At 26.3% G+C, this 14,925-nt stretch overlaps 1 protein-coding gene across 2 annotated transcripts in view; it reads left to right on the top strand.

The window, feature by feature from the left end:
• LOC129619050 (tRNA dimethylallyltransferase) overlaps positions 1 to 14,925 on the top strand; it is a 114,491-nt gene that overhangs the window by 86,276 nt on the left and 13,290 nt on the right. For both annotated transcript variants that reach the window (XM_055534126.1, XM_055534127.1), the window contains exon 5: positions 599 to 737. In XM_055534126.1, coding sequence (XP_055390101.1) covers positions 599 to 737 — 139 coding nt within the window. The remainder of the gene's footprint in view (positions 1 to 598; positions 738 to 14,925) is intronic.

Below are 14,925 nucleotides of genomic sequence, written 5' to 3'. Positions count from 1 at the left end.
AAGATTTAATGCTAATCTCCTGAAAAGGCAGCGGAAATAATACGTAATTGGTACTGGATATAATATAGAATAGGAAGTAAGCAAGTATAGAATAGCAAGTAGATTAATAGTTCAAAGTTGTTTTTTGACGAGCGGGAAAGCTTCAATGCAAGGAGAATGGAAGAATAGAAATCAACTTGTTTTCTAGGACACAAAATCAGTTTTAGTTTATTAATTTTAATGTAATTTACAATTATGACGTAAGAAAGTATGAATCGATTTGCTACCAATAATCCTGTACTATAATCCCTTTACATATGTATTATATAGTATATTTAACATTTTTTGATTTTGCCATTGAAAATCCAGCAACAAATGATTCTCAAATTTCAATAATAATGACACTTGAATGATTAAAAGTTTCGACATTTTTAATTTTCCTTAAGCTTTCTTTCCACATTTATTATTTATTTTTTTTTTTGTACCACTTTAAAAATAATTGTTAGCAAAAATTTTCAAACTACTTTTTACTCTTTTGAATATAAAAAAAAAATAAAAATAATAGTAAAATATAACAAATGTATATAAAGTAGAAGTAAATAAATATTTTTCTTTCTAGGGCTCTTGATGTTTTCAAACGAACTGGTATACCCCTTAGCGAAATTCTTAAAGATCAGAGGAATAAACCAGGCGGAAATCGATTGGGTGGGCCACTTAGATACCCACATACAATATTATTTTGGTTGCGATGTAATCAGGTAAATACTTAAATAATCGGTAACCAGTCATAGTAGAAAAAAAAATATTTACAACTATGTATACCTATGTTAGATGAAAAAAAAATCAAAAATAATAACAATAATAATATTAAAAGAGACCAAAACTCGTCGGTGTTAAATCATAATTTTTTTTTTCTTGTTTGTATAGATTTATAGATTTTTTTTTACGCGCAGAGATTTTTTTTTCATTAAATTTAGAAAAGAGATTAATTCATATAGAGAAAAAGTGAAATATTGCTGATCATGTGATGAATATTTCGTTTTTATTCAATAATTTTTTTAGAGTATTGAAACATAATTCTTTATAGATATATAATATGTAGACACGTGTAAAGTTTATTAACACTAAAAAAATTAGTGGAAAAAATTAATAAATTGTTAAAATTACTTGAAAAATTATAGGAAAGCATAATTATCACCTTATTTGTATAAGTACTTAAGGTTTCAAAAGGAAATTTAACATCTTGAGAATTTATATATAGAGAAGGGGGAATGATTGTGTTCTAACAAAAAGGCCAATATCCCAAAAACAACTTGGATCTATTGAGATGTATATGAGGGAAACTCCAAAAAAATATTCTTTTAAAAATTTTAAATTGAATTTATCACAAATCTTTAGTTTGCTAAAATCTCAAAAGTTTAATATAACTAATTCTCTATTTTGGTATTGCGATAAATGCATATGGCATTCATACAACCTGATTAATATTGATTTGTTGTTAAAGTGATAAATTAGCACACAAAGTACATTAGGAGGAGTCATACACTAATTTTCCAATTTTCAAGTCCATCTAAAAAGCAAAGTATTGAAATGAAATTTTGTTCATAAAATCTATCGATTTCTCGAATACTACCTACGTTTTTAAAAAACTGAAAATATATTAATGATAAATTGCATAAAATGAATTATATAGTCCGTTTTCAATTCTATTGAAAATTTTTCTAATATATTAAGAAAAAAAATCTGATGTGGTCAGCACATAACCGACCGCATTGTGTATTGTCTAGTTAAATGAAAGTGTTACAGAATATTATAAAAATGTCTGTTAAATACTTCTTTCCAATTTTTAGGACATTAGTAAGCTTATAGTTAACATACTTAGAAAAATGTAAATTTGGCTCTTAGCAGAGTTTCGCTTTGTGCTACCCGAATTCCCTGAAATGCTTGCTAGTTAGTTTCGGTAACAACCAGAACTCAAATATCAAATTTCAAGAAATTCCATCAATTTGTTCTGTGGATATGGTGAAAAATGTAAAATCGGCCCGCAAATCAGTTCTCGAGCCCTGATCTTTCCAAAAAAGTTATATGTTCATTGGTTTAATATGAGGAATTCATATATTAAATTTCAATGAAATCGGTTGATTATTTCTCTTTATATATACAAAAGTGTATGTTTGGCCCGTAGTAAACGTCTAATTGCCGATGCCTGATCTTTCCAAAAAATTTACATGTTCATTGTTTTAATACGGGGAATTCATATATTAAATTTCAATAAAATCGGTTGATTATTTCTCTTTATACACACAAAAATGTATATTTGGCCCGTAGTAAACGCCCAGTTGCTGATGCCTGATTTGTTCCAAAAGTTAGGAATTTTTCCGTATGATCGAGCAAAGCTTATATATGAAATTTCAAGTAAATCGGTTGAATACTTTCTTCAAAATGGTGTAAAATGTAAATTCGGCCCGCAAATCCGTTTTCGAGCCCTGATCTTTCCAAAAAATTTATATGTTCATTGTTTTAATACGAGGAGTTCATATATTAAATTTCAATTAAGTCGGTTGATTATTTCTCTTTATATACACAAAAATGTGTATTTGGCCCGTAGTAAACGTCTAGTTGCCGATGCCTGATTTCTTCGAAAACATACGAATTTTTGCGGACGGTCGAGCTGAGCTTATATATAAAATTTCAAGTAAATCGGTTGAATATTTTCTTCAAAATGTTCAAAAATGTAAAACAGGCCCGCTAAAAAGTGCAGTTCCCGAGGCCTGATATATACCAAAAGTTGATCGATCCGTGCCATGGTGGAAACAAACTTACATATAAAATTTCATCAAAATCGGTTCAGCCGAACTTGAGATACACGCGTGCACACACAGACCGACAGACGGACAGACCGACAGACCGACAGACCGACAGACCGACAGGTTGCTAAAAATAGTTTATTTACACTTCCCTACTATGGAGAAGTACGTTCCCACCGAAAACTCGATATGCAAAATTTGTTGCCATCACATAACCTACCTATTGTTTACACAATACGGTCGGTAAAAATTCTATTGTTAGCAATTTTAAGCAGTTGTTCGCATCAATTAATTTTGATGCAATCAGGAGATTTTATTTCAAATAATTTCAAAAAATTTTATTTATGATTTTAAACTTAATTTTTCATAATAACATTGAATAATACATTTACTAAAATATTAAAAGAAAAAAGTAGAAAATTAGTATTGAAATTTCACCTTGAATTTAAGAACATTGAACTCTTAATCATATACATATGATGAGCCAAAAGTTTTGTATAATTATGGAATTAATTATTAAAGATTTTAGAAATAATTTAAAAATATAAAATTATCTAATATTGTAATGGATATTTATAAAAAAAATTGTGGTGAGAAAAACGCGATAATTTATAGCTTCTACGAACAAGTACGAACAGAAAAATTATTCCACACATAAGTGAATGAAAAAAGAGTTTATATAAGAATTTATGACAAATTTTGTTCAAATCTACTATGAGTTCCACCATAAAAAAGCGTTTCTGATCAATATTTTGAGTTTCAAAATTCAGTTTTGATTAATCTACAATCTTTCAAATTGCGTATAGAGAATTGTTTTAAAAAAATGTTTTTAAATTCATTCAAATTCAAATAAAATTAAAAATTATAAAAATTAATTAGAATTCAAATAAATTTTAAATTTATCGCATTTCAAATATATTTACTTGTATATGTATTAAATATTTAATGCAAAGATAAAATATCGCAATTGAACGGCAATTAAAATATGGCAACAAATATGTTTGTCGATATTCGCCGCCGCTCTTCACTTCGAATTCGAAAGTAAGAATTATTTTTGAAAATATTCTAACGATATAAGAATTGGCAGATTATTATACATTATGATCATTTGGAAAGAAAATACAAATTCATAATTTCCACTGCTGAAATATCTTGAAATTCAACTGGAAAATGAACGAAATTAAAAGCAATAGAATCAGTCACAAAGTCTGTGTTACAGTCACAATTTACTAGGCATAAATATGTCAGTACTCGTATATTCAGATATTGACGTGAAAATGAAAGGTATAAAATCTCGACAAAAATTATGGTTTGATATTCAAAGAAGTAAACATTTTAAATAAATGTTATTTAATTTTTAATGTCAATATTACAATTTTGGAATTATGTAAGAAATTATAAGAAGTACTAGTGGTACAACATATTCTGTAATTCGAATATTAGAGCAGAATATAAAATATAATTAGAAAAGTAAAAAAATAAAATAACGAATCCATTGTCGCCCTATTGTTGGACAAACTAAAATGGAAAAAGTTTGCTCCAATCAGGTGTTTTTTTCTCTTTGAATCTATTTGGTTTATCATAACTAAAAGAAATTTTTTAATAAATGACGCCTCTAAATATTTCTTTTATTGTCCACTTTTACTTATTAATCATTTTTCAAATTTTTTTGGCGTTTTATGACATTTTCTTTATAAAAGTTAAAATATTAAAACGCGAAAAAAAGTTACGATCTATACGAATTTTTTTTTTGTAAACATCACACTTATTTTTGTTTAAATATTTTTATATAAGTATACGTATTATATATATTTGTACATATGTATGTACACATGTATTAATTAACATCATAACTTAGTTTAGTTAATTGTGTTTATAGTTAAAAAAAAACCTGACCTACGAAATCATAAAATATTTTTAAGAAAAATCAAAAAATAAAGACGCAAATTATAAAAAAAAATTTTTTTGAAGATGAGTGAGTTTATGGAGAAATATTTTGCATTGAAGCTCATACCACATTTAGATGTCAGGAAAAAAATTCTTTAAAAGTAAAGATGAGTTTAACGTAATTTTTTTAAATTATATAACCGCGCTTTACTTGCGTTTTGGAAAAATAAATTTAATTGAGGTTATCTTGTTAGAATGAATAGATTAAGAGAACAAGCTAAAGATTCTTTAAAGGTCGAAATTCTTTTACGTTTGAGATTCGAAATCTATTCCAATCGAAAATTAAATCGAATTGCCAGATAAATTCAATAGCTTTAAAAACTTTTTTTTTAATTTGAATTTTAGAATTTAAAATACTTAAAAAAAATGCGCAAAAGCAGGTATGCTTTAAGCTCATATTAAGTTGAGGTTTTCAATTACATATTTTTAGGCAAATTTAAATTTTAAAATTTTATTTTTAGACAAGTTCGAGAAATCAAACATTTTCGATTAATTTTATATGATGAGAATCGGATGGCATTAGGTGCTTTGTATTAAGCAATATATACAAAACACATTATATATACAAATTATACAATTAACTTTCAAAAAAATTTTAATCAAATCAAACAAATTCTATGAAAAATGTTTGATTGTAGAAATGAATGTTTTAATGGATATCACTTCGAAAATATTAAACACATTCAACTCCGAAGAATTTTTATTAACAGGTTCAGATTTAGTTTTGAATATATATATTTATACATGTTTAATAATGATATTCAAGCGCAGTAAACTTCCAACAATTATTTGTTGGAATTGTTAATATATATACTATAAATTAAGTAATATTTTTCAAACATTATTAATTATTGTAATGTATGTTATACTTGTATGAAATGTAAAAAATGGTATATTTCATTTAGTAGATATACTTTCGAACAGGTTTTATATATTTCATCATACATAATTCTATGTTTTTTTTTTGTATTTTTTAACTTTTTAATATTGTAAAATGAAACCAGTTATTTTGTAGAACGAAATAATGTAGAACGTATTTAGGAGTTCGTTTCAAAATTTCTTGTCATAAATTCAAATTTCGATTCATTTCAAATATAGTGAATTTTAGACTTTGAGTCTTTTTCTGAATGAACTACGCAGCAGTTAAAACTAGATTAGCCAAATATTATTCAATATTCAATAACTAGTTCTGATATTCAAGACAATTATTTAAATTTTTTTATTGCGGATAGTTAAAATATTTATTATAGCATAAACTATATTCCATATTATTACCTATTTTAGCTTTGTTTATAATATGCGCCTGTAATATAAAATTCCAATTAAAATTTTCTAAATTTTATAATTATTATATTTTGTCTAGACTTTAATAAAAATTGGCAAATTAATTCTATGACAAGTTTAAAATTTTTAAAAAATGATTTTGAATTCAATTGGATAATCAAAAATTTTAAACTCGTATAGAATTTTTAAAAATAATTTTCATTACCTGCGTGGCAAATATAAATGTCTGGTGTTCTTGCCCAAATAACTTCACATTTATGAATCGGGAAATATATTTTTTCATACTGTGTTCATTCAGTGAATATAAACGAAACTAGTGTAAGAAAAATGCAAATTTTATTAAAGGAAAGGTGAAAATAGGTTTTTTTTTGATATTCTAGATCTAGAGTAATCTATTTGTGGATATTTACAAAATATATAACCTACGATATATGTATGTATTACAAAAATTACAGAATCGTTTGAAATTTTCTAGATAATAGACTGTATTTTTGCTACATTTAAGAATAGAATTGTGACCAGAAACTCAGAATTTCGATTTCGACATTGACAAATCGAAATAGCACTTTTGAAGTCGAGTAAAATCAAAAATTTTCTTTGTAAACGCCGTCAAAGTACTAAACTTTTGTCTGAAATCACAACTAAACATTTAGTTGTGATTTCAGACAAAAGTACTGGCTGCCTTCTTCTGTCGCGGCATTTGAACTTTAAAAAAATAAAATCACCGTTAAAATTTACCGTTATCTAAAATCTATTTTTCCGAATTTTTGATATTGTTTTGCTCCTACAGCACAGGTTGTAAGAGTCTAACATTTTAGCAGCTCTTAGCCACTAATAACTAGTTTATTTCGTTAGAAGAAAATTTTTTTCCACCTACACCTTCTCTCAAGTTATCGTCGCTCAAAATTTGTACAATATTGAATTTGGGGTTTTTTATATTTCCGAAACTGCAAGGATTTTCCAAATTTTTATAACTGCAGAAAGTAAATTTTTTAACGGTGAATGCCATGTCATTAAATAATATAATTATTGTTCTTAACTCACGTAATTAACTCTTAAATTCGAGCATTATGTTAACGCTTCTTTTAATTTTTTTTTCGTTTTATATTATCAAAGATTGCACATATTGCTCATCCTAAAGTTATGTAATCTATGAAATATATTTGAATATGAATGAAAGTAATATTAATAGCTACTGTACTACATAACTTTAGGATGATATTAATAGCTACAACAGTATCTATTAACATTACTTTCATAACAATAGCTATTTCAATAACAATAGCTATTCTTGTACGTAGCTAGATTGGAAAAGTGCTACGTTACAAACCATTGGTTCGACCCAACTTTATTTTTTTTAGTTTTCAGATCAAATGTTTTTGTGATCTAATATCTTGAAATTCCAAAGTCGATTGAAATCTTTTTAAAACAATGTGATATCAATAAAATTATCATTTTATTTAAAATCAAGATTTCTTCTTCATAGAAATTCGAATTATGATTTCTGAAGATGGAATCTTTAAAGTGATTTTATTGCAAACTGTAAATGTGGCAAAAAAATTTATTTCATATTACGATTTTATTTTTTTTATTAATTAATCAATCATAATACCTGTTACTTGTATAAATTAACCAATAAATCATTGTTCAATCAATTAATTGTATTAAAAATCTTATACAATATAAAAGAGAGTTTTTATACAGAAAGGAAAAAAATTTAGAATGTATAAGTTTTAAATTCAATCAGAATGGGAAATAACGTTAATGTTATATTCATTTTTCATTAATCCCGTCATACATTTGGACATTTAATTAAGTATTTTTTAATTTAAGAATCGAATGAATGAACCTGTGTACGAGGACGTGAACACACATACAATATACTTGAGTATAAGTATATAAAAAATACTCGTGTACCTTACAATGTTTACAGATTGATATTATGAGTACGTCCAAATACAATGTAAAAATTCTGACCAAAAGAATTTTAAAATAAGAAAATGTTACAAAAAAAACACATTTTTCATTTTCTTCTTTTGGTTGTTTTAATTTTAATAATTTTTGGTATCTTTTGGCAGAAAAAAGAAAAGAAATTTTGCAAAAATAAGAAAACAATTTAAAGAGAAAAAAATTTAACAGCCAAATTTTTGATGTTAGTTGCTTTGTTGGTTATTTTTTTTTTACCTTAAACTACCTGTGTGTTGTAGTTATATTGTTTGGTTACTTTATTTTTCATGTTGGATGCCAAAATATAATCCGTTGGTGTTACAGTTCAGGTTCAGGTTCCATGTAACATTTTTGAAGTTTTGGAATGTGAAGTGAAAGGAGTCTTTCTTGAAACTGGATTTATTTAATTTTTTTTATTTTTTTTTATATTTGGCAGAAACTCTATAAAACCAGTGTTATTCAAGTTTTGGTTCGCATATAATTTTTAATATTAATAATATGAATGTATACTTTTTTTTACCATTTTATATTTGAAAAGCATTATTAAAAAATTTATAAATTTTATAAATAAGAGCCAGATTATTTTATTATTAATATGTGTGTGAACTTGTATGAATATTTGTACAAACACATACAAGTTGCAAATTTATTGAATTTTTATTATATTCATAAAATTTTTTTCATATGCTGAATAGTTTTAAAATTTTAAATTTAAACCTTTTTTTTTCTCCAAAATCACCAATATTGTTCTTTAAGTGACCTTTTAATAAGATCTAAACTACAAGAATTCTATACCAAATTGATTTTTAAATTGTAAAAAAATTTAAAATATTTTATGAAATGTAGAACCTAGCATCTACTCTTTCAAGTTTATCTGTTTGTTGAAAATTGTTCACATTTCCGAACTTTTATGACACACATTCTGAAATATTCACAAAATTTAATTTTGGCGGTATTGTGAATTCGAGTTTATTTTGTGTCACAAGCATTAGAAAATTCTAATTGTTTTAAAAATTATTTGCAGTAATTATAATAAATCATATACAGTAGCTTTTAAATAAATGATAAATATATGTATGTATATTTTGAAATTGACAAAGTCAATACTTAAATTAATATTTATCAGTTGGGATCTATATATTCTAATTTATTTATTTTTTGAAAGGTTTTCAATTTTGCCTTTATAACCTTTTTGGCCCATCTAATTTTTTTGCACAAATAAATATAATTTTACAATAATTAATTATGATCAAATTTTGTGGAAATATTTAATTTCTTTTGAAAATTCAAAAATATTAATGTGACATAGTACACCTTCATTTCTCAAAACTTCAGTGTTAATTGTCTGTTTATACCCGTACGAACGTATGTTCGAAGGGTATACTAAATTTGCCTTACCGTTTGTAACGTTAAGAAATAATGGTCTTATATATAGATTCAAGTGTATGGTTTTGATCAGCGTCAAATTCTGAGTTGATTTAGCTTTGCCTGTCCGTCCGTCCCAACGATAACTCAAAAACTAATTGAGCTAAGTTCACCAAATTTTCACAAATGATTTATTGTACTAAGTGCCAAAACCCTATTTAAATTGGACATGATCGGGGTACCGGTTCGGGTAGCTGCCATACAACTTCAAAATTTATTTGGCTATATCTCAGAAACTATAAAAGCTATGGCATTGAAATTTCACACGAACGAATATATTAGTAGGGCCGATGTGCTTGATAAAATTCGTTAAAATTTCTTGGCTCTTTTTGGTAGCTGCCATACAACTTCAACAGTAGTTTGGCACACACAGTATTTTGAAAAACATATTGTACTGAAATTTTTCATAAATTAATATACGGCAACTCCATAGTCAGTTATGGCATCTTTATTCGCACATAGGATAACGAATTCGTACGGGTATCACAGAGTTGACAAGGTCAACTCTATTTTTTTCTCGTTTTTATTTGGTTCTGCTAATAATTGAAATATTCTGACATTCATTAGAAATATGTTGCTATAAGCTATTGCTATTCATTTAAAGAGATGGAGAAGGTTTTTTTTGCTAATGAAATTTGATTAAAAAATATGGGTAAAATTTGGATGTTTTAAGCATTTTCTAAGCCATTGTTAATTTAATTGATTTTTGCTTCGATAAGTAATTCACCTGTATTTTGTTTAATATTTTTTTATTTACTATTTTGTGAATTTTTCTATTTTTCGTTTACATTGTTAAAGTGCATATACTTGCTTAATATTTCATTTATTGCAGTATCATATACATATGTACCTTAATATGCAATTTGAATTCAGCAACATTCTCACAAACACTTTTCTTGCGGTAATGGGCGATATCACTCTGAAAATTTCAATACAGTATTAAATAATATCCAATCACCTCAAAAGATGCTTATAAGAAACATGAGTAATAATATTTAATACTATGACTACTAATTTCAATTAACCAGAATTATTATCGAATCAACGAAATAAAACTTTTTAAACCCCTGTTCAATAAAATGATTATGCTTTATAAACATCATAAAATACATTAGAAAAACACAGAAAGACGGAGAACAAAAATGTTCTTTAATAAAATGACTGATACGCGGCGTTAATATTTTTGTGATCATTTTAATATTTTTTTTTTCTTCATTTTTTGTCATATATAAACATATACATATATGTATGTACATTGTATATATACATTTGATTTTGAGAAATTTCCTCAGGCTGTTTTCAGCAGAAGCCGAAAATCAATAATAACAATAAAAAATTATAATACGAGTATAATAAGCAGGAGAATGCTTGAAAAGGAACTAAAGCAAAAACTTAATGTGATAAAAATCAAATTTTTTTTTGGTCAAGATTTTCTCTTGTCGATGCCCTTAATAATATGGTCATATAGAATTTAAAAATTTTGTGTTACGATAAAAATTTTATTTTTCAAAATATTTTAAAGTTTAAGCCATTGTTATTGAAAACAAAGAATTATTTATAATCATCTTAAGTAAGTAAATTATAATCTGTGAATTTTTTTTTTTCATTGATATTATAAGAATAGATAAGAAACAAAAAATATCTTTGAATTATATATTAATTATTGGAAATATCGGGAATTAACTTTAAATTATTATAGATTAAGATTTTTCAGTGATTTATTAATCATATATAGAACATTTTAAATTAAGATATTTAAAAGAGATTTTTAATAACTATATAAGAAATATCATATGAAAGAATAACCATATAATAAATAAGATTTTTGCATTGTATTGAAACATGTACATATGATGCTCATATTTATTACTAAGGTGTTTATATAGAGCATTTATTGTTTTTAAAACGGTACGAGTACTCATATTAAATTTGATTAATCGAATCAAAAACACTATTAAAAGCTAGAAAAAACGGCAAATGAAATTTTTAGAAGATGAATCGAAATTAAGGATTAAAACTAGCTCTTACACCTTAGCGATTATGATTAAAAAAATTGCTTTAAATTTTGTTAAACTTGAACCTTGGAATATTTTCAAATAGATGTGTAAACTAAGAGCTACGTCTGAGTAGATGCCGCATGCGTAAAAACTTCCATATTAGCAAAGAGAAATTAAACGTTGGTTATTTAGGTAAAAACAGAAAAAATTTAACGATTTAATTTACCAAAGGTGAAGAATTACATAATATGCACACGCTCTATACCGGTTGATAGTGAAATAATTTCAGCTGTACGCTATTATCCAATTTGTTTCAGAATTTCAAAACAATAGGTGATCAAAATGCTAAATGCAAGTCGACTTTTTTTTTCCTTTACAATAACCGAGGGAACGTAGGGCCACCATATAATTCTCACTCTATTTTGAGTCATGCTCTTAATTTCTGACAAAGTCTTGTTTGTTCATTCTACCTCTTTCGGTATCGATCTTCTCCAAGTCATTTTTAGTCCTCTCACTTTTCTTCTGTCGTGGGGATCCCATTCCAGTGCTTGACGAGCTACATCTGTTTCTGGCTGCCTGAGAACACGGTCGATCCATTTCCATTTCGTTCTTCTTAAATGCACATATGTCGGATCTATAGTTGTGCCATAGGCCAAAGCTCTTCATTTCTAACCCTTCTTGGTCAGAAGATCCTACGTGTTATTGTGAGGCATCTGTTAGTGAAAAGCTGTATTTTTTGTTATATTGCTTTTGTTGTCAGCCAGGTCTCGCTTCCATATAGCAGCACAGATTTAACGCTTACATTCTAAATTCTATGTTTTGCACCCCTGGTGATTTGGGTTGATTTCCATACCGGCCACAATCGAACGAATGTGCTTCTGGCCTTAGATATGTTGCCAAGTGCATCGCACTTGGTTTTGCCATATGTCGTTATAATGCTGTCTAGGTAATTGGATTTATCTACCTCTTCTATGGGCGTGTCATCTATACGTATATATGGTTGAAAAACGTTGACTAATCGGAATTAATATTTAAACTACAAAAGAGCTTGTGCTATTCTAGAATACAGCCCAAATCAAATAAAAATAAAACATTCTGTGTTAAAAATGAAAGTTTTTTTTAAAATTTCATATTCAAAAATGGATTATTAATAATAAACAATTTCCGTTAATACGTTTCCAATATTTTCTAATGTTTCTACAATGGTTCTATTTATAAAAAAAAGTAAAGGTACTACGTAAGCGCCCATTTCCTTTAAAACCATAAAAAATTTTCTTACTTTTTAATTATACTCAACATGGTAAGCTTAAATTAATATAGTTACTTTAATTATACACTTTTGTCTGGTTTGATATGGATCTAGTCTCCCATAGCAATTTTAAATTTCTTGTATTTCATAGACCAAATATAAAATTAGCTTTGTAGTATATGGTGTCGTTCATATATTAATGTTAATCACTTAAAATTTTGAATTCAATTGACGAAATTGCTTTATGTGTTCTCTCTATTAAAAAATTCAGAATTGAGACCATTTAAGTAGGTTTAATGTAGACACACGTATAGTTGTTTTTCTCTTTCTTTCATTCATTGAATATCATATGACATAAGACGTCTTTATCATTATTCAAAGTTCGTTAATTCTTGTAGAATTTTTCACTTTCAGTGCTTTCAATTCATCTATATTCAATTACATTACTAAATATGTAAAAATACCAGCCATACATTTGTTTTAAATACGCATAAAAAAAATACAAAAAAATAATTTTTTTAATGGGTTTTTTCGATAATCAAAAAAGAGCTAGTTTTGAATCATAGCCTTTACACATTAGTATTTTGTTATATTAAACTAATTTAAATAAAAGAACCAAAGATAGAATCAAGAATTTTAAAACGCACAATTTTTCATTCGCAAAGTGATGAAATATCACTAGAAATAGAAAGAACTATATTTTTTTTATATTTTATTATAGTCTAATAGAATTCTTATGGCAGCGATTAACTACTTGTTCAGAATGTTAATTTTTTTTATAATTCAAATATTTAAAAATTACGAGTATAAAAATCAAAATTAAAAAAAATCACTAGTTTTAAATTTTTACAGTCTATTTCTGTTTTAGAATCTTAACCCCTTACTTTTTATTTGTAGTATGAGTTAAGCAAAGCCATGTAAATTTTTAATATAAACGGGCAAATCGAGCTAGTTGAAATCATAATTCACAATTTCGACCCGAATGTTCGACCCGACACTTTTTCGCCGGAAAGAAGTACCATTCCAGAAACTTCTTCTTCCATTAATAAATATCTGGCATTTGTCAGAAGTAGCATCGATATCACTTGACAAAGCTTTCCCGTTCCAGGGCCATGGAGACTCATAAATGTTTTGACTTATTTTTTTTTATATCTATCGCTTTTGACAATCACCCAGAAAGTTCTTTGATCTATGAAAAATTTAAATGAATAAATATGGAATGCGATAAACTCTTTTCACTTCACTCTTAAGAATTACATTATACAACCATATTACGATACTCACTGTCTTTCTTTTCGCTCAACAAGTCAAAAAAAGAACTTCATAAAGCAGTTCATAATACCTTGTATATTAAAGTGCCAATATTTTTGGTGTAGTGAGTCATTTTTATTCTGAATGCGTAGAAAAAGATCCATTTAAGTTTTATGTGTGTTCTAAAGGGTTATTCTTTGCTGAATTCTACTTTTAGTTTATTGAAAGGTGCGACAATAGAATTAAGTAACTGTCTTAAATTCTAAGTAAATCATAAAAGAAATTTTCTTTCTTTTTATTCATTTAGATTAAGAATGTGTTGGAATTTCCTATTTGAGCATATAAATATAGTGAAACAATAAAAATTAAAGTGTTAAAATACTTTTAATGAAAGGTAATTTTCAAATTTTTATGCAAAACAAAGTAAATGATAAGTAGATTTTTATTATTGGAAACTTTTATTTTGATAGTACACGGATTATAAATTTTAGAATTAATAGTAATTAAAATGAGAGCTGATAACTATGCTGTGTAATGAAAAGTCTTACATTCAAAAGTAAAGAGAAAACAATTAACTAAAATTATCTAAAGAACTAAAGAAAATTAACTAAACTAAAAAGAATGGTAGTTTGATTTATTTATCAATTTAAGTTACTACCAGTTCTTTGTGTGAAACTTACATACACATATTATAGGCAAAGTTTATTAATGTTAAACGTACATACATATCCATCACCTGTTTAGCTTCATATCATGAATTCAGTCATGAATTCGTAAGAGTTTATTAAGTAATAAAGTAAAATTGGAAAGATTTCTTGTTCAAAATAGGATACATAATATACCGAGCTTTACAGTGTTCCTTAAATTCATTTAAATTGGGGGGAAAATTTCACAGACAGCTTGATATAATATATACGAACATTAAATTTTATTGTTTCTTAAATGAGTTATTTTTTGTTTCAAAGTTATTGTATGGTATTTAAAACGGAAGCAAAATATTCTTCAAAATGAAATTTTTAATTATTACTTCTCTCGTGTT

The sequence above is a fragment of the Condylostylus longicornis genome, unplaced genomic scaffold, assembly GCF_029603195.1.
Source record: "Condylostylus longicornis isolate FDR11 unplaced genomic scaffold, ASM2960319v2 ptg000010l, whole genome shotgun sequence".
In the NCBI taxonomy this organism is placed as follows: Eukaryota; Metazoa; Arthropoda; class Insecta; order Diptera; family Dolichopodidae; genus Condylostylus; species Condylostylus longicornis.
This window is presented reverse-complemented; position numbering and strand designations above follow the sequence as displayed.